The 20,623-nt window shown below is 53.5% G+C and overlaps 1 protein-coding gene across 2 annotated transcripts in view; it reads right to left on the reverse strand.

Annotated features, from left to right (window-relative positions):
- NRG2 (neuregulin 2) overlaps positions 1–20,623 on the reverse strand; it is a 243,002-nt gene that overhangs the window by 24,570 nt on the left and 197,809 nt on the right. For both annotated transcript variants that reach the window (XM_035014275.1, XM_035014276.1), the window contains 2 exons: positions 11,733–11,904; positions 6,514–6,632 (listed from right to left, as the gene is read on the reverse strand). In XM_035014275.1, the coding sequence (XP_034870166.1) occupies positions 6,514–6,632; positions 11,733–11,904 (291 nt within the window). The remainder of the gene's footprint in view (positions 1–6,513; positions 6,633–11,732; positions 11,905–20,623) is intronic.

Raw genomic sequence — 20,623 nt, forward strand, 5'->3', positions numbered from 1 at the left:
CTCTTGAAGTATCTTCTGGGGTGAAGATAAAAAATATCTTCAGACTGTACTGGCTTAGTCCAGCTCCTCTAACAAGCTAGGGGTCTTCCTGTCCAGGACTTCCAAAATACCAGTGTGTCAGAGAGGCTGCCCGGGCTCCTCCCTTTCTCTTTCTCTTAGCTGCATACACTTGTACTTAAAGTACTTATTCTAACATGATTAAATGCCAAGCTCCTCCACCAGCATGTAAGCTCCATCTAGGCGGGGTCCATGTCTGTCTCGTTCACCAATGAACTCCAGTGTTTAGAGTAGCGCGTGACCCGTAACAGGTGCCTAACAAGGATTTACAGATATCTGTCAGGAGCAAATGAACATCTGATTTTTTGGAGTAAGGTGCCTTCTACCATCCAGGAGCTTGTCTGGTCAACTTGGCCTGATGATAACTTTTCCATAGACTAAAGCGTTGTCTCCTATTACACGCAGATCTTCCCAGAAGGTCATCGGGGAAATGCAAATCAAAACCACAGTGAGATGCCCGCTTCACACCCTCCTTGGATGGCTATAATAAAAAAGATGGACCAGAACCAGGGGGGTGGTGAAGATGTGGAGAATTTGGAATCCCTATACCTTGCTGGGGGACGTATAAAATGGTGCAGCCACTTTGGAATACAGTCTGGTAGCTCCTCAAAAAATTAAACTGAGTTACCATATGGCCAGGGAATTCCACTTCTAGGTATATACCCAAGAGAACTGGACCCCTGTGTGCGCACCAAAACTTGTTCTGCATGTTACAGCAGCATTATTCATGAGAGCCCAGATGGGGAAAAACTTGGATGACCCAACAACCCAAATCACTGACTGGGATAAACAAAATGTGGACTAGCCACGTAATGGAGTATCACGCAGCCACGGAAAGGAAAGAAGTACTGGTACGTGCTACAGTATGGATGAACCTCAAAACCATTATGGTAAGTGGAAGAAAGCAGTCCTCAAAGGCCACATACTGTATGACTCTAATTATATGAAAAGTCCAGAATAGGTAAATCCATAGGAGCAGAAAATAGATTTGTGGTTGCCAGAAGCAGAGGGGTGGGGGCATGGGGAGTGAATGCTAACGGGCATGGGGTTTCTTTTTGAGGTGATGAAAGTGTTTTGGAATTAGTGGTGATGGTTGTTCAACCTTGTGAATATACTAAGAGCCACTGAATTATATACTTTAAAAAGGGTTAATTTTGGGGCACCTGGGTGGCTCAGTCAGTTAAGCGGCTGGCTTCGGCTCAGGTCATGATCCTGGGGTCCTGGGATCGAGCCCCACATCTGGCTCCCTGCTCAGCAGAGAGCCTGCTTCTCCCTCTCCCTCTGCCTGCCACTCTGCCTACTTGTGCTCTCTCTTTCTCTGTCAAATAAATTTAAAAAATCTTAAAAAAAAAAAAAGGGTGAATTTTATGGTCTGTAAGTTATATCTCAAAAATTTTTGATTTTCCCCAGGGGACGTCTGGGGGGCTCAGTCAGTTGAGCGTCTGCCTTTGGTTCAGGTCATGATCCCAGGTCCTGGGATCAAGTCCAGCGACGGGCTCCCTGCTCAGTGGGGAGTCTGCTTCTCCCTCTCCCTCTGCCCCTCTCCCCACTCGTGCTCTCTCTCGCTATCTCTGTCTCTCTCAAATGAATAAATAAAATCTTAAAAGTGCCTGGAAGAACGGCTAACATCAAAAACATAAGGAACAGCATGTGTTGGTGAGGTTGGGGAGAAAAAAGGACCCTAATGCACTGTTGGTGGGAATGTAAACAGGGGCAGCTGCTGTGGAAAATAGTATGAAAATATTAAAAATAGAATTACCATATGATCCAGTAATTCCACTACTGGGTATTTACCCAAAGAATATGAAAACACTAATTCAAAAAGATATGTGCACCCCTATGTTTATTGTAGCAGCATTTACAATAGCCAAAATTGGAAGCAGCCCAAGTATCCATCCATAGATGAATGGATAAAGAAGATGGGATATAGAATGGAATATTACTCAGCCATAAAAAAGAATGAAATCTTGTTATTTGCAATGTAGATGGATCTAGAGGGTACAAAGCTAAGTGAAATAATACAATCAGAGAAAGACAAATGCCATATGATTTCACTCCTATGTGGACTTTAAGGAACAAAACAAAGGAACAAAGAAAAAGACAAAAAACCCAGAAGTCTCTTAACTCTAGAGAACAAACTGATGGTGACCAGAGGGGAGGTGGGTGGGGGGATGGGTGAAATAGGTGATGGGGATGAGAAGTATATTTGTGGTGAGCACAGGGTAAGGTACAGAATGGCTGAATCCCTCTATTGTACACCTGAAACTGATATAATGCATGTAAATTACATTGGGATTAAAATTAAAAATGCCTGGAAGGGTAAACCCAGGAGGCCTCCCCCAGCTATCAGCGTCTTGGTGGGCGTGAGCTTTCGGAGGCTCTGAGGGAAGAGCCAGGAGACACTCTCCCTGCTGCTGACTGCCGCAATTCCTCTCCACTGCTCATGGGGGAACCTCCACTTACCTTTTCGGGCCCCGATCAAGTGATCTCCCTTCATCAAAGCTCCCACCCACCTGCCCAGGATGCCCCCTTCGTGTGGGTAAAGTTGCCTTTCCTCTTTCATGTGTTAGGACAGGCAGATGCTTTCAGTTTGGGTTTGGCGTCCTGCCCGGAACTTTGAGGGACTTCGCTGGGAGCCAAAGCTATGACTCCCCAGAGCTCTGAACCTGGTCCTTCTGAGTAAGGCCTTGCTGAATAGGTGAGCGAGAGAGCAGGTGTGTGTGTGTGTGTGTGTGTGTGTGTGTACAGAGAACCTTTCTAAGCTCCCAGGTGAGGGACAGGCCCAGAAGCCTCTGCAGGGCTTCCGCGGTCCTGTGACTCCCCAGGTCAAATCTGCGTCCGCTCTGGGGCCGAGCGAAGCCCAGCTGGACATCCTGGGACTGGGACAGCCACCTCAGGACGTTCCCAAGTTCTCTTTCAGTTGGGGATGAGGCAGCTGGTTTCTCGAACTCCGAGGTGGGCTGGACCAAGCTGATTGTTTTATTAAAAGCCCCACAAATGTCCTGCTGACTCCTCCTCCTCCCAGGCAACCAGGGAGGCGGTGTCTTGTGAGCTGGCAGAACTGTGACCGTAAGCAGGGTCTGCTCCGATTCGGGGAAGGAGCCTCACGCTCCGCGGCAACAGAGCCCAAGCAGGCCGCCAGGGTCCCAGCGATGCCCCTGGCACGGCCACTGCTCCCTGCGCCCTCCCATGCCCTCTTCTGGTCACCCCACCGCTGTGGCCCTGGCTTCCCTGGGGCCTGGGCGGGCCAAGCCAACCCACCTTGGGATGAGTCACAGGGGGCAGGCACAGCTCCCCACTACCCGCCCTCCACCTCCGCCCCAGGGTGTGGTTGCTGCAGGTCTTCTGGGCTCCATGGGTAAACAAGGAGCCTGGGCATCTCTGCCTGTGGAAACGGCGCCCCCACAGGGGCCCTGTTCGTCACCCCATGTCAAGGGTAGGGGCCTGCCATGGACTGAACAGGGCAAGGAAGAGGTGGGGTGAGTGTGTGAGTGTGTGAGTGTGTGAGTGTGTGAGTGTGTGAGTGTGTGTGTGTGTGTGTGGTGGGGGCTAGGTGCACAGGATGTCTGTCTCGATACCAAACTCAGAATCTTCAGATTTTACGGGGCAAGAGTCTAGAGATCATCCGGCTCAGTCTCAGCTGGGGAAATGGAAGACAAGTGATGTGGAGTAAGTCTCCCAGGCTCACAGAGCTCGGAAGAGACCAAAGCTCGGGACTCTGTGTGGCTCAGGCCAGCTGCTCTCATGCTGGGCTGGAGGGCAGAGAGGCAAGGAGCCCTTGGGGCAGCCCCCCGGTCCCTAACCGATCAGAACGGGCTGCTGAGCGCAGACAGGAGCTCCTGTGGGGCGCGGGGATCTTCCAAGGGTCTCCAGCCTCAGACCCCAAGGCCAGCACCACAGCGAGGCTGCTACTGTGGTTTTCTGCATGGCAGCCCTGCCCTCCTCCTCTGCTTTTTCCTAGAGCACCCCTCTAGGAAAACCCCCCCCCCCCCCGTGTAGTTCGGGCAGGGCCACCCCTCACTGGACTCTGCCTCTCTATCCCCTTGGCATGCTCACAAGCCTGGCAAGGATACCACCCCTATCCCCTGAGGCCAGTGACTGGGCCAAGCGGGGCACATGAACTAAGCAGGACCCACTGGCACCCATCCTTGGGGTCATGTGAAGGATGCAGAGGAGAGCTGTCTGTGTTCCCTGGGTGGGAGGCCGGGATGATGTGAAACCTGGAGCTGTCTGAGGCCATGGTCTCTTCTTCCCTATCTGTTCCCCAAACACGGGAGAAGCCCATTTTACAGAAGGAGAGAACGAGTACAACACACCGTGGGAGAGGGCATCCTGAACCCTATTTGAGTACTTGGACTCTGTCGTGTCTGAGCCCGGTTCTACCTCTGGATTTCTCAGTTTTATAAACCAATAAGTACGTTCCTTAAGTAGTTTTAAGTTGGGTTCTTGTTGGGTATTTTTTTTAAATTATTTATTTATTTAAGTGATCTCTACACCCAACAAGCTCACGACCCTGAGATCAAGAGTTGCATGCTCCACTGACTGAGCCAGCCAGGTGCCCCTCCTGCCCGTTCTAACCAAGAAAATCTTGAACAAAACAAGAAACGTCAAGTCCAAAATGGATTTAAGAATGTCTGCCCACTATGGCTAGAGGTAACGGGTGCTGGACACCTAGCATGGTCCATTTTCCTGGGCTTGGGACAGGTGGGGAGGAGCGGTGGGGGGGGGCACGTACCCCACCCCCGGGGCCTGTGGGAGTCGGTAAAGGCCTTGGAGCAGGTTATAAGTCCTTTTCTATATTATTTACCAAGCGCTGACTATGAGCCAGACACCGTGTTAGGCCCTGAGCGAGAGCGGCAGTCAGGCGAGACCTAGCCCCACGGAGCTCACGGTCTCCGTGTTCGCTACCTACTTTTACATGGTCTAGATCTCTCCTTAACCATCAGTTAGACGTGCGGCAGAATATTTAACCTCTTTGAGCTTCAGTCTCATAAATGATGAGCTACACCATGGGTTTGTCAGAGCTCAAGAGATCGTATAGAAGGGGGCACGGAACAAGCTCTCAGTAAACAGTAGCTCTCCTTGTAACTCCTGGGGAGAGGGCACCATCCCCGCTCTCCCCACTCCTGGCTCACAATTCCACCTGGGAGCAGGACCTGAGCTGGGAATGACACTGTGGTGGGAGGGAGGGGTCGGGGCGGACCGTAGCCTGGGAGAGATAGCACGAGAGGAAGAATAAGAACAGGAAAGATCGTTAGGGCCAGGTTGGTGGGTTCTAGGCTGTGGGATGAAGTTCTTGTTCTGTGGCACCACGGGGTGGGGGCATGACAAGACGAAAGCATCTTAAGAGGCCATTGCTCTGGTTTAGGTGAATAGGGCTGAAACCTGGGCCGGGTTGCCTCTGAGGTAGGGTTGGAGTGGGAGGTACAGATGTGAGAAAGATCCAGAAAGAAGACAGACCAGGACTTGGAGGCTTGGACCTTTAAGAAACAGCGGCGAGGGAGGCGAGAAGCCTGAGGGGCTGGGAGAACACAGAGAGCCCCTCACGGTACGGGACAGACCGGGTCTGCACCAGGTTTTTCTCTGAGGGTCCCGGGGCAGGGAACGTTCCACATTCTCTTTAGATAATGCTGGATTTCGGGAGTCCTGGAGGGCTGCCTCGTACAGGCAGGCGAAGGCAGCTGCAGGATTAGACTGACAGGGGCAGGACTGGAAGTGAACCCAAAGAACCAGGTAGCCCAATGGTATGCTCAGTGTGTGGGTGTTGGGAGGGGGAGAGCGATCTGTGGGATTTGGAGTTCCCGGGCTAGAGTGGAAGTGTGCGGCCTGAGGACAGGCAGCTCTGGCCACTTTCCAGCCAAGGGAAAGCAGGCTGCCTGGGTGCCGACACTGGACTGCCACGGGGGAGGTGGGAAGCTAAGGGTGCCGTGGCGGCCGTGGGCTTCTGACCTTGCATGTGTTTAAGGGAAAGGCCCACCTGTGGGAGAAGGGTCTGCTGCCCGCAGGAGCCCACACAGCCCAGCCTCCTGGCCGTGGCCCCGGGGAGACGGGCTGCCTGAACCTGGGGGCCCGGCAAAGCAACAGGCAGTCAGCTCCCACACGCCCAGGGCCTGCCTCTCCCTGGAGCCCCGCTCTTGGCAGCCCAGCCTCCCATAATTGCCTTCTAAAAATATCCTTCCCCTACCCCCACCTCCTGATTTCAAAATGTTTAGTTTTCAGGATATTTAAAATGAGAGCTGGCGGCTCTTCCAGGCCCAGATAACAAAGCTAAACATTTATGCTTCAACTGCATTTCTCTGAATCGGCCCAGATCCTGGGGCTTGATATGGCAGCAGCAGGAGGGAGGGGAGGCAAGTGCACGATGGATCATGTGCGGGCCTCCTGAGGGCTGGGGGCAACTGGCCTGCCCCCACCAACCCCCTGCAGGACCCCTCCCTTTGTGGGGGGACCACCTACCGCTGTTGACGTGGAGCCGGCCCCGGACCGTGTCCTTCCCCAGGATGTTCTCAGCCTCGCAGACATACTCCCCAGCATCCTCCACCTTCACCTTGTTGAACTGGAGTCGTGAGTTCTTTCTGGTTAGGGAGGGGATAAGAGGGGGAGAGATGTGAGCCAAGGCTCAGGCTGGCTGTGGTTCCCCAGCGGTCACCCAGCGGTCACCTCTCCCTACAGAGCGACAGTGGCTGCACAGGGTGGATCGGAAGAAGGTTCTGGGCTCCAGGTGGAATGCTGAGCTCCCCGAGCTGCAGGGAGACCTGGGGGCTCAGGAGAGCACAGGGTAGAGCTAGCGGCTGCATGTACGTTCTTCATCTGCGAATCCTCCTGTCCACTTTCCCAGGGCTGGACCTTCTTTGTAGCCTTTCTCTGGGGGAGGAAAGTGGGATCTCCTGAGGCAGTCACATGGCTACCTCTCTCCTTTCCGTTCAGGGTCCCTTCCCCCAGTCCCAGTGTGCCCCTCTCAAAACAGGGCAGCCACTGCTCACCAGTTCCTCAGCCTTCCCTTGGGAGAGGCAGCCTGCCGCTCTAGACACGGAAGGCCCGTCCCCAGGGCCCGGGGCAGGCCCCTGAGCTCACAGCCTCCCGTGGCACCTGTGTCCAGCCGCCCAGTCCCAACCCGTGGCTCCCCCGCCTTCACCTCAGCCCTGCCACTAGGGGTACTCTGTGGCTTCTCCCCGGGGCTTTAGCGTCCTTCCTTCATGCATGCATGCATTCCTTCATCCATCCATCCATTTAATAACTGTTTACTGAGTGCCTTCTATGAGCTGGAAGCTTGGATCCCTCAAGGGAACAGACAGATCCTGGTCCTTATGGCCTGACTTGACCCTCCTGGCTAACCGGGAGATGGATAGGCAGTACAGATGGGGAAATTGAGTCCTACAGGGGCTTCGGGACTTGTGCGAAGGGGCCTGGCAAGACAGAGGCAGAGGTGGACGAGGCGCTGGAGCTGGTGAGGGGCTCATGGGCTATTTCCCAGAGCCAGAGGCTGGGGGGCTAGCCTCCGTTGCGAAGGGCTTTGCACCCCGTCCCTGCATGCCGAGAGTTGTGGGGCCAGGCCTGGGCAGGGACCATGGGCTGTGTGTGACTCCAGGGCACCAGGCCCTGGTTCCCCTCTTCTTTCCGAAGACCCTGCCAAACCTCTCCTTCCTTTCCAGGGTTCCTCTGCCCCTGCGCCAGGGTGCCTGGGCTCTGCGGGGTCTGTTCACCCTTCCCATCCCACCCTCTGCCCCAGTGCTCCTCAGGGGCCTGGGGCCCCTCTGAGCTCTGGATAAAGCCTAGTGGCCCAGCCTGGGCCCCAGGGGGAAACAAGAAGTAGCATGAAAATTTCTTTACATGATGTAACCTCCTCTTTTTAGTCCCAAATTAAGACACCAGATTCCCAGAATATGTGTAGCGTGTTAGAGGGGTGGTGGAACAGGAGGTAGGGTAGTCCAGCTGCCACTGTCCTAAGCCCAGGGATGAAAAATAGAGCCGTGATGCTGATGGGGGAAGGGCAGGGGAGGCGAGGCTGGGCCGCGGGTGCAGGAGCCAGAGAATTGACCCCCATCCCCACTGGGGCTGTGCTTTGGGAACCTGTTTCCTGGGCTCACTGCTGCCTCGGGGGGCCTCTTCCCCGACCTCCTCACTCCAAGATCCTCCAAAGGAGGGTCCATGGGGTTGTCTTGTCAACAGGCCCTGTTGCTGTGGTGATGTCCTCACCGATGTTTCGGCCACAGCTGTCTGACCGCCCCGTCCCTCCAACCCTTCCCAGCTCAAGCCAGTCTCTGTCTCCTTGGCCTGGTGTCTGCCTACAGTCCTCTTCTGTCAATTCAAGTCCGTTCTCTTCATTAAACGGAGCCTTAGAGGCTTCAGCTAATCCGCTGCCTTCCTGGCTTCAGCTAATCCGCTGCCACAAAGCCCAGCGGCCTCAGGACCAGGCTTCTCTCACTTCTTGGCCACCAGCAATTCCCCGACACTAGATGAGCAGAGCAGGGGACCACCTGAGGGTCGCAGGGTCAGAGGATAGGGGGCACAGAGCCAGAAGCTCCTTGTCACCCACAGCTGAATTCACAGGAGCTCCCCTTACACCACATCCTAGGTAGCAGGAAAGGTGGAGTTAGGCTCGCAGATCTCTGGAGGGATAAAGGCTGGAAATGGGAGGAAGGCCTTCCCACAGAAGGTTGTGAGGCCTGTGGAAAGTCGGTCCAAGGCTCAGGGAAATGCCTCTCCTTTGAGGAGCTGACAAGAGGCGAGTGGACAGAAACAAGGGCGCCTTGGTTTGCTGGCTGCAGGCACCTTCGTTCTCAGCTGGGTGGTGATCTGGCCAGTGCCGGGGAGGGCGCCCCGGACTTGCAGAAGAGGTCCTGGGGTCAGAGCTGCAGGGTAGGGGCTCTCTGGGTCTCTCAGCCCTGAAGGAGCAGGGGCCGCTACATTCTCTTGTCACTCCTAGCTCCAGTCGGAAACGCTGAGGATTCGGGACTCTGTCCCACCTTCCTGGTAGGCCCGATGCCCGCCTGCCACACTGACTCAGGCCTGGCCCTGCGACAGATGCCCCCCCACCCCCCCAGCCAGTTTAATGCCGGCAGGGACGGGATCTGGGCGGCCGCATCCTCCACTCGCACATTTTCCTCCATGCCTACCTCCCGCTGCCTGCCTGAGGGGCCTGTTGTAGCTTGTCCCTCATAAATAAGGGAACATGTGGTTCCGCAGGGGAGGGCCCTGCGCCCAGGGCTTGGGGGGGCTGGTTTTCTTCTGGCACAGGACGGCCTGGGTGAGACACCTCAGTGTGGTGGCCCCAGAGACAGCACCAGCTATTGGGGGAGGCGGCCTCTGTAGCCCAAGAGCCTGGTCACGACGGATTGTGGCCTGGCAGATGGAGTGCTACGATGGGCAGAGAGCAAGCTGTAGTGTGGGCGGAAGGAAAGAGAAGATTCTGCCAGCAAGGAGACTCCTCCTCACGTCCCTGGCTCCCATGCCAGGTGAAGTGTGTGTGCGTGTGGAGGGGCGGCCGTCTCTGCCACAGCGAGGGAATCCGAAGTTCTCCGTCATGGCTCACTCCTCCACCCCGTCAACTCACTGCTGGGAGCCCAGGGGTGGGATAGGTGGATCGAGGATGTTTTGGGACTGCAGCAAATGAGACAGGGCCCTAATAGGAAGAGGGCAGGGGGCACACTTCAGGCTCTTAGGGGTCCCCAATACCCAGGACAGAAAGACCTGACAAGGCCCTGTTTCTGGACCGGGTAACCCGTTTGTCAGATGAGACTGAGGCTTGACCAGGACAGGAACTTGCTCAAAGTCTAGGTCAACCCAAAGGCTGTCCAGTCCTAGTGTCACCCTGTACCCAGGAGAGGGGGGCTGGTCCTGCAAGATCCTCATTCATTCAACACTGACTGCAGGTCCCTGCCAGGCCCTTACAGGGCAGAAGGGTGTATATGAGCGGCATTCAGACTCTGAGGCTCTCTCGTGCTACAGGGAGAGACAACCCCCCAAAATACAATGAAACCATTTCCAAAGCACCATGAGAGGGGACCATAAGAGCTGCCTGGAGGGTTCAGGAAGGTGTCCCAGAGGATATGACATTTAATCTGGGCCTGGAGAACTTTGCTAGGGACAAAGTTGGGGGGGGGGTAGCTGCCAGCACGGGAAACAGCGTGGGCCCAAGTCCGGGATCATGAAAGGAAAAGACCAGGGATCAGGAGCACTGGGGGGTTGGGGAAGAGCATGGCAGTGACTTAGAGGTGAGGAAGAGGGGAGTTGGAAGGGCCTGAGGCCTGGGCTCTAGCTGACATACAGCAGGCTCTCAAGATCTGTCACGTAAGTGGGTGAATGATCAGATATGCATCCATGTTAGAAAGATCATCCCCTGCCAAGGTCACAGGGGCCAGCGGGCCTCTAGAACTGTAAGCAAAACCGGGTGGATAAGGCACCTTTTTTTCGGAAGACAGGGTGGAGGCCTCTACCACCTTCTGGACTGGGAGCTAGACTAGAAGCTCTGTGAAGGTAGGGAGGGACCATGCGTGGTTCAATTTCTGGTGTAGGCCCAGCCTTGGGCAGAGTGCCTGGCCCACAGCTGACGTTCCATGTGCGTGTGTTACGTACAGCGAACTCACAAAGGGGCCTGTGGCCCAGGAAGAATGGGGACGGCCAAGAGTGGGACAGCGGGGGAAAAGAAGCTGGAAGCAGGAGAGCAGGGAGTCTCCTGCTGGTGGGGATGGCATGGGGGCAGGTGCCAGGCAGTGGGCCGTCTGATTCTGCCGCTGCCGAGAGGGGAGACAGGAGGGTGCGGCAGGGCCCGAGACGACGCAGGGGAGAGGCTAGACTGGGGCACACAGGGTTAGAGCTGTCTGGGGGCCTCTCAGGGGTGGGATCTAGTGTTTAGTTGGCAGCATGGGTCTGGAACTCAGATATATATATATAAAGGCATCCAACTAGGGACAAGGTTATCAGCTAGGAGAGGGTAAAGTCACCCCCAAGCGGAGAGGGAGGTGGGAGGGAGAAGAGGGAAGCCCCCAAGCCTGGAAAGTTCCAGCACTGACGGTGATGGAGAGAGAGAGTGGTTAGAGGCACAGAGGGCCCAGGGGGCAGCCCCAGAGGCCGCAGAGCCAGCGGCTGCAGAGGCCTGGAGGCCTGGGGCCCGAAGTAGGCAGCGGAGTGTAGTTAGAAGGCAGATTCCAGCAGGGCAGGGAGGCGTGGAGAGGACCACAGGGTGCAGTCAGCGGACAGGCAACTGACCCTACTTGATGGTGGAGGGGAGAAGCGGGACGGACGAGAGCTGGAGGAGGGACAAGCACTGGACGTGGAGGGAAAGCTTCTAGAAGCGAAGTGATGAGAGAGAGTTGGTGGTAGAGGAAGGTTGGAGTCATCACTCGTGACTTCCCAGATGCATCCTGGAGTCCGTCTTCCACCAAAGGTTGCCAGATGGTGGGTTTCAGACCCTGAGGCAGGTCCTTCGAGAAGTTTTAGGGACAACAGGGGACTTCCACAGGTAACGCTGAGTTTGATAATCAAACTGCCTTCAACCATCCAGAGACCTTCATTAAGCATCTACAGTCGGCAAGGTGCTGGGCTGCCATAACCAGAGGGACCCAGAGCTGCAAGGAGGGCTGCGGTGTGGCCAGGAAGGGGGACCGGGAACTGGCCCCCCCTTTTCAGGGAGGAGGCAGGGCCGCTGGTTGGACAGAGGGAGGGGCGTTTCTCACCTGCCGTTGCCGTACTTGATGCGAATGTCCCGGCTGCGGTTGAGCTCCTTGCCGTCCTTGAACCAGCGGTAGGAGGGCTGAGGGTTGCCCGCCGCTGCCTCGCACTTCAGTGACTGCTTCTCACCCACCTGTCCCGTCTGGCTCTTCATCTTCTTCAGCTTGGGCCGGGTGGCTGTGGGGTACAAGGCGGGGAGGTGAGCATGGTGGCGGGGGCGCGGAGCCAAGCGTGCGCAGTGGAGGGAGGGCCACTGTCTTTAGGAGGGGGAAGGGTGGCCTGGGGAGCCACCCCTCCCGGGGTCATTTCCCACTTCAGTCCGAGGTCACAGAGGGTCTGCGATGCTGTCAATGTGGCTACTACCTATGGAGCTTCCCTCCCGCCTGGAATGACACTAGGAGCTTTACATACATTAGCTTATGAAAAAAAACCCCAGGAACTCACTGCAAGTGATGAAACCCCTTTACAGATGGGGAAAACTGAGGCTCAGAATGGTGAAGGCACTTTCTCAGGGTGCACTGGGATTCAAGCCCAGGTCCCCTTGACTTTGGTGCTCATGCTCTAACTCCTGTCCCAGACGCCCAGGCCTATGCTGGGCCCAGAGGACACAGGGGACCAAGATGATAGACCCAGCTCCTGCCTGCAGAAAGTTCAGCGCGTCAGGAGAGCTGTAATCTGGCCCTAACATCACAGCATGGTACGCGGAGGCCTGGAGGCGCTGAAACCTAGAGGAGCGACCCCAATCCAGGCTGGGGGAAGAGCTAACTTAGCTAAGGGCTAAAGGATGCTAAGGTGCTAGAAGGGGCAGGAAGGGAGGTGAGCCAGGCAGCGTCAGCACGGTGGCTTCGGAGAATCACGTGGTCCAGAGAGGTGGGCTGACTAGAATGGGTCCAGTGGAGCAGCTGTCCGGGGGACAAGGCCTGGGGCTCCACTGGCGGACACAGGCCCAACTAGGGCTGCAGTCCTGCAAATGCCAAGCAGAGAGGCTTCTCCCATTTTTCTTATACAGAATTCTATTTCCACGTGCCCAGATCTCCCATACCTCATCTCCTTGCTCCCGTCCCCCCAACAACCGAAAAAAAAAAAAAAAAAAGGAAAAAGTACTCTGTTCTCAGGAAGGTAAGGGCAAGCCCGTGTTCCCTACTGGAGCATATAATAATTTCCACAGGGACAGCCCTTTACAGGTTACACAATGCCTTCGTGCACGCTCTCGTTCGGTCCCTGAGCTCTGTGAGGCAAGTGTCATTGCTGACATAGATGGGGAAGATGAGACTCAGAGAGGTTAAGAAACTTGCCCAAGGTCACACAGCCAGGCAGCCACAGAGCTGGGACTGAAGCCCAGGTATCTGCATTTGCAACACATCAGGCCCGTAGAAGGCTGGTACCTGCTTTTACAGCCTGTGTCTCTTTTGGGGAAATGGAGAACATAACTGAAATTCTTCCAGCAGCAGAAGCCAGGGTCTGCTAGGCCAGGGAGTTGTCTGGGGACCGAATGGTCCTGGCCCGGCTGACTCTGGACGAAGGCCGCCAAGAGGGCCTGGCTATGGCTAGGCCTCCCTCCCTGAACCTACCCCTGAATGGCTGCTTGTAAGCAGGCAGTAGATGGGAATGGGGTGCCCGGGCCAAGAGAGCAGAAAGAGAAAGGGCTCCTGAAGCTTCAAAATGATATTGCATAGACTCAAAAACAACAGTGCTTGTGAAATGATTTTGTTCATTTTAGAAAATTTAAAAATACAGACGGATAAAAGAAGAAAACCAAATCATCCACCATCCTAGTACTCAGAATTAAAATACACACACATACACATGCATTGTAAATAAATAGGATCGGCATCAGTAACATGTTTCTTTTGTTTAATGAAAGAAATGTAAGCCTTTGAGCTCTCGGCATTAACTATTAATGATAGCATTTCCCAAACTGACTTCTATAGGCCACGAATATCCAGAGAGATGATCATAGACGTTACTTGAGAAAAGGGTTCCCTGAGCAAACCAGTTTGGGGAACAGGTGGGTAACAGAGTTAAAGAAGTAGCATCACCGACTTTGGGATGATTCTCCAAGCAAGGGTCTTAGAACTTTTTTTCTCAGAATCCTTAGCAGCATTTCAAGGAAATAAAGTTACATGGAATAGCTCTAGAACATAACTTACGTGTGCGTGCACACATACATATGCCTTTTATTTTTTTTTAAATTTTTTTTTTAAAGATTTATTTATTTATTTGAGAGAGAGAGAATGAGAGAGAGCACATGAGGGGGGAGGGTGAGAGGGAGAAGCAGACTCCCCGCCGAGCAGGGAGCCCGATGCGGGACTCGATCCCGGGACTCCAGGATCATGACCTGAGCCGAAGGCAGTCGCTTAACCAACTGAGCCACCCAGGCGCCCTACATATGCCTTTTAATAATATCTTCATATAATTCAAAATTTAAGAAGTGTAAAAGGGGGTGCCTGGGTGGCTCAGTCGGTTAAGCAACTGCCTTCAGCTCAGGTCATGGTCCTGGAGTCCCTGGATGGAGTCCCACATGGAGTCCCACGTCAGGCTCCCTGCTCAGCAGGGAGTCTGCTTCTCTCTCTGACCCTTCCCCCTCTCATGTGCTCTCTCTCTCTCTCATTCTTGCTCTCTCAAATAAATAAATAAAATCTTTTTTTTTTTTAAAGAAGTGTAAAAGGGTATATGGCTTGAAAAACAAGTCTCCCTCTGACTTCTGACTGCAGGGGGCAACCAATTTCCATTGCTTTTGTATCATTTCAGAGACATTTTATGCACATACAAAACCCCCCAGTGTTCACATACATACTTTTCTCATTTTTCATGGTTGCATAATATTCCTTTATTGGCATATCATAACTGATGTAACCAGTTCCTATCCTGGGGTATTCAGCGTGTTTTCTCCCCGTTGCCCCCTCATTACAAATGGGCCCAGCTTGGTCCAGCATATATACGCATCGTGCCCCTTCAGTGCACGCGGTGTTCACCCTTCGCACACATCCAGCACGTCCTGGTGGATGGGCAGTGTGGCTCTTGACTCAGACCGCCTGGATTCAAATCCAGGCTTTGCTACTTAGTAGCTTTGTGTCCTCAGGTCACTGACCTAATCCTTTGGTGCCTCAGTTTCCTCCCCTGTGAAATTCGGGTGATAATCATAGCTCCTCCCTCATGGGATGGTAGCTGTAAGCCTTGTATGAGACAATGCACGTAAAGTCTGGCTTGCACAGAGCATTTAACAAAGGTTAGCTATTATTGTTTATTACTATCCACAGTAATTTCCTAGGGCAATCTTGCTAAAAGGGGAATTTCTGCATCAAAAGGGTATGCGATCTTCCTCAGCTTTAAGCCTTGCCAAATTGCCTTCTGGAAAGGTTACACCAATTTGCACTCCCACCAGTGAATGACAGTGCCTGTTTTTTCCACATCCTCACTAACATGAGGTATTATCACATATTTAATCTTCGCCAATTAGCTAGGCAAAAGATAACGTCTCTTTGTTGTTGTAGTTTGCATTTATTTGATTCCTGGTGAGGCTGACCACTTTTCATAAATGTATTGGCTCATTGTATTTCTTCTTTTTGAACTGTCTGTTCATGTCTGTACTCTGTTTTTCTACTGGGTGCCTATCTTACTGATCTGTAAGAGTTGTTTTTTTTAATAAATATTAAGGCTATTAACCTTTTGCTATATATATATTTCCCAATTACCTGCTTCTTACGGTTTTGAATGCTGGTTTGGGGGTATTTTTTTGGACACCCAGAGGTTTAATGTGTATTAACCTATCAGTCTGTTGGACTTTCTGGAACATCATTATTCTAAGTGTGACTGAAGTCCTGTCTCAGCATCCTTGCCCCTTAACTACATCACACTCTTCTTCATCTTCTTGCTCTGGGGTCCCTAGTAATTCCTTATTAGTATTTCTTTTTTTAAAATGATTTTACTTATCAGAGAGAGAGAGAGCACAATCAAGGGGAGCGGCAGGCAGAGGGAGAAGCAGGCTCCTTACAAGGAGCAAGGAGCAAGGAGCCTGATGTGGGGCTCGATCCCAGGATCCTGGAATCATGACCTGAGCCGAAGGCAGACGCTTAACCGACTGAGCCACCCAGGCGCCCCTCCTTATCAATAGTTCTTAACCTTAGATGCCACTGAGAATCACAAAGGAAGCTTTAAAATGTATGTAGGTGCCTGGAACATATCCTAGACGTTCTGAAGCAGAACCTGTAAGAGCGAGTCTGGGTGTGTGGGTTTTAAAAACACATATAACATAAAGGAACATGCACATATTGTAAGTATACAGCTCAATGACTGGTACCAAACTAAAAACATCTTCATGGGTGGCTTTCCTCTAAAGTTGGGTTGACATCCAGTGATCTAACAGCCTCTTGGTCAATTGGTGACCTCCAACTAGTCTCCTCCTCCTTCTCGTGAACTGGGGACACAGAGAGCTCTTCTCAAGTTCTAGGGTGCCTCCCCCCACTGCACGGGGAGTGTTGACCTTTCTTGCAGTTCTGAGACAAGGGGGCCTCCTGCCCTCCACCCACCTGGTGGGAAGAAATGGTGGTCACTCTGCTACCTTGTTTCCCTACACGAGTCCCAGTATGATACTATGCACAGAGCCTGGGGCCGCTGCTTATGGTGGTGGTGATGGGGAGGGCATGGTGACATACAGACTGACCCCAGAAACAGCAGGCATGACCCCAAGTTAGGGGGCCTGAGGAACTGGTGGCTCCAGAGGCATTCCCTGTCACCAAGGGAAAATCCAGATCACAAGGAGCCCACTCTGTCTAGTGAGAATTCTGTGTGACCTGATAGCCATTTCTTGATAGTCTCCTCACTTCAGAACAACGCTGTCTGGTTCACTTCTTCCTCATTTGTTCATTCATTCAACCTACTGTATGCCAGGCACTGTTCTGAGCCCCGAGTATACAGTAGTGAACAAGACGGATAAGATTCCTGCTCTTAGGGAACCTGAGTTTTAGTGAGGAGGAGAGACAACAGCAAATGATCAATGGGGACTATGAGGCAGTAATAAGCAGCTGGATAAAGGCCTCGAGGTGGGAATGAGCTTGGTGAGTTCAAGGGCTAAAAGAGGCCCATGTGGCTGGAGGATTCTAGAAGGCAGGGCTAGTACGAGGGGAGCGTGGAGAGGAAGGCCCAGTGACTGATGTGGGGCTGTGTGAGCCAGGGTGAGAAGTCTGGATTTGTTTTGCCCCCTCCCTTTTTTTTTAACTCATGTGCCTACTAGAAAAGTTCAAATTACATATTTGGATTGCATTATATTCCTCAGTCAACAGGACTGGTCTAAAGGATGACAAAACAACCCATACATTTGAATCATGCCATGTTCTTTTTTTTCTTTTTGCCATGTTCTTTACAAAGAGTCTTCTTTCGCATCTATTAACAGTTCCTCACAAGACTCATCTAAAATACTAAAAACCATGCCTCCTGCTCAGTGTCTAGTCCTGGTCCCTGTTCACAGAAATCTTAGTTCACAGCTCTCTGAAAGCCAAACATGGGCTTTCTAAAAGGGACTAGGACTCTGAGAACAGGCTGCATTTTTGTTGTTGTTGTTTGGTTTTGGGGTTTTTTTTTTTTGCATCAGGCAAGTCCCTCGAGGGGAAGCGGCTCAGGGGGCCGGAAAGAGAAGACCCTTGAGGTGGCACTCACGACAACACCCATGGGACCTGTGCACCCTTACTCCTGGGCCCAGAGCCTCCTTAGGCTTTCTGTGTGACGAACATGGGCAAGCTCCCCAAGATGGCCCGGGTTTGTTTGGTAGATATGATGGGAACACATCAGAGGCCTACAGGTCGGGGAATGACCTGACCTCACCCTGTACATTTTAAGGTCATTCTTAAGCTGAGCCACCACGGCTTCTCCCACTGTAGCTCCCAGCCACTGGATCCAGTACCAGCCCCTGGGGACGTTCGGGACAAGGCTAAGAGGCCGTTCAGTCAGGAGCCCTTTGAGGGCCCAGAGGTAGCGCTTATGGAGCGGAAGACATGAGCGGGTCGGCTCTGACTCCTGCCTGGGCTCTCTCTCTGAGCTGGGTCTAGTATTGTCTGGGTCTATTCTATGGCCCAGGGCCCAGAATGCAGTGCTAGTGTGAGGGATGGAGATCACTGTACCATGTCCCACGAGTGTCTTGGGGCAGAGCTTAAACAAGCAGAGGAACAGGCTTCCTGGGATGGATGGGATTTGTCAGGGCAGGCGCTCACTGCAAGTCAGTTGGCATGCATTTACTGAGTGCCTACTGTACGCCAGGTTCAGTGCTTTGTCCCAGACAGAAATGGTCTGGCCATGTAGGACGCAGCCCCTCCCACCCACCCACCAAGGAGTTTAGTTTGTCCCTCTCTGTTATTGTTTTGTTACATAAGAAATACATTTTTATTGTAGAAAAATTACACAATACAAGTCAGGAAAAAGAATAGCACATTTAAATCCATTCAGTTACCACCAGGGGGAAAAAAAACCACTGTCAACGTTTACAAATACCTCCTGCAAGACTTTTCTGAAATGTTTTATATCCTGCCCTTTAGTAAATATATTGTAAAAACATTTTCCCGAATCTAGAAATACAAATCTAAATCATTTTAATGTCCGTGTATCATGTGTCGCTGTTCCGATGAATCGGTTAGGTTGTCTCCAACATTCTGCTAATATTAACAATACTGCAATAAACTTCTCTACAAATTCAGCTTTGTAGCCAAAGCGAAGAGCCACAGTCCAGAGGATCTGTATTTCCCCACACAGAGAAGGGACTCTCAAAGGTCCCCCAGCACCTAGGAGAGTACCCAGATGAGAGACGTCAGGCAGAAGGCAGCGGAAGATCTGTGTGCCCAAGAAGGGGGTCCCGTGACTGTCCCTGATACCCTGCTTGCCTGTGGTTGCCCCTTCCCCACAGGTGGAAGGGCAGGCAGCAAGCTGATGGCCTGGGTGGCCCTTGGCTGTTGGGCAGCCCTCCCTTTACCTCCCCTAAGGTCTCCTCCTCAGACCCAGCCCTCTCTGCTGAGCTACCCTGCTCCCTGAGAGCTCCTCAGCCATCCAGCTCCCTTCGTCCTGGCACAGTGCCCACCCGAGCAGCAGGACTAGGGCTCTCCGGAGGGGGGCTGTAGGGGACATCTCCTTTGGCAGCTTTATAACAATATGAGGAAGATCTCTCAAGGATGACCCAGACTGCCACAGAAATATCTCCCTTGAGGATGGGTCCTGTAAGCCTTCAGACAGACCTCCACAGTTGCCATAAGCTGGGCCACCCATGGGGTATCTGGTGGCTTCGGCTTCCTTATCCCCTGATGCCAAGCCAGGGCAGCTAGGCGGTATCTGTTTGAGAGGGAATCCCCACCCAGCATCACGCTGAAGATAACAACAGCAACAACAACCAGGGCTGCTCCTTTCCCACATCCCAGCCCCGAGGCCAGGAGGTCCCGCGGCTGCCACAGCTTGACCTCATTCCTCCCGGCAGTGGGCGGTGGGTGCGGAGCCTGCTGAGATCTGAGAGCAAGACAGACGCCCAGGACAGAGCCAGGCAGCCCAGCCAGGGAGGACCTGGCCCGGCCTCCCTCCCAGCAACCAGGGGGCAGGGGCAGCGGACTCTTAAAAGGGTTAATGATCCTCACCTCATGACTAAGGCTGAGCAGTCCCCTTTGCAGGGCAACACCTGGAGACAATGCGGCCAGCCTGCCTGGCATCAAAGTCTCCCACTGACATGCTGCTGGCGGGCCGCGGGCTGGCCCCCTCCCCACCCCCTCCTACCCGTAAAGTGACTGCAGCCTATTGGAGGTTAATTACAGACTCCAAGTTCAAATGAGAAAGAAAAGAACAACTAAAAACACAGCTGGTTTAAGTGGGCACAGAGGGCCTTCTCTGTGAAACGGGCAGCCAGGTATCCTCCCTGTGGCGTGCAGAAGAGCCGTTCATGCTCATGGGTCAGGCCTCCCAAAGGGAGTATGCACCCCGCCGGGCCTCCTGCCTTGCCCCGGGCCAGCTGGGGATGGGAGCTAAGAGGGGAGGCAGACCCTGTTCCGGGAGGGCGGATGCAGAGGAAAGGAAAGGGAAGGGAAGGGGGAGGAGGAGACAAAACTTGGGAGCTCCAACATCCACAGAAACCGTTCCTGCCTTGGAGTTTCCCCTGCCCATCCGAAACACCCATCCACTGACACCCAACCCTACCGTACGAGTGCAGGGCACCAACAGGCCTGGCCTGACCACCAGGGCCAACACCATGGCCACCCCAACCCCCTACCCAGGCCAGAAACGCTGGCTTCCTTGGGGCCCGGCCAAGGCAGAGATGCTCAGCCCCTGGAGTCAGGCAGGTACGTGCCGCAGTTCCTCGAGTGGGCTCAGGGCTGCAACACGGGGACATGAGCAGCAGAGACGGCGGAGTGAAGGGATGTCACCGATGTCTGGGGGACACCGCACAGGGTCACAGGGCAGCCTACGGTACTCCTCACAGACACGCAGTTCTTACCAGTACTTGGGGCGTGGGCCCCAGACGCCCAGAGTGGGCACGGATGAGGCAGAGAGGAAGCGGCACAGCAACAGAGGAAAGGGTGGGGGCTGGAGACACCGCAGTTCAGCTCTTTGTCCCCGTCGCCCGATTTTCTAGCTTCTGCCCTTAGGTAAGTGGTTTAGCCTCTCTGGGCCTCCGCTGACTCATCTGTAAACCACTTTCTGTCTACTTTAGAGGAAGGGAGGAAGAGAAAGCTCTCTATGGAGGAATGGAAGGCTTCTTACCATTATCACCGCTCCACGGCTGGGGGTGGAAGTAGGGACAGAGCAGAGATGACATCCCTGGAAGGCTTTTACATTTGCCCAAACTCTGTTTAATCTCCCCACTGGGGAAGGCTGGGCTCTGGGCCCAAGTCTTGGGCCCAGCCCAGAAGAAGCCTTGGTGGGGAGCGCCTGC

Source organism: Mirounga leonina, unplaced genomic scaffold (assembly GCF_011800145.1).
Source record: "Mirounga leonina isolate KUSES-001 unplaced genomic scaffold, KU_Mleo_1.0 Mir_168, whole genome shotgun sequence".
NCBI classification, from domain to species: domain Eukaryota; kingdom Metazoa; phylum Chordata; class Mammalia; order Carnivora; family Phocidae; genus Mirounga; species Mirounga leonina.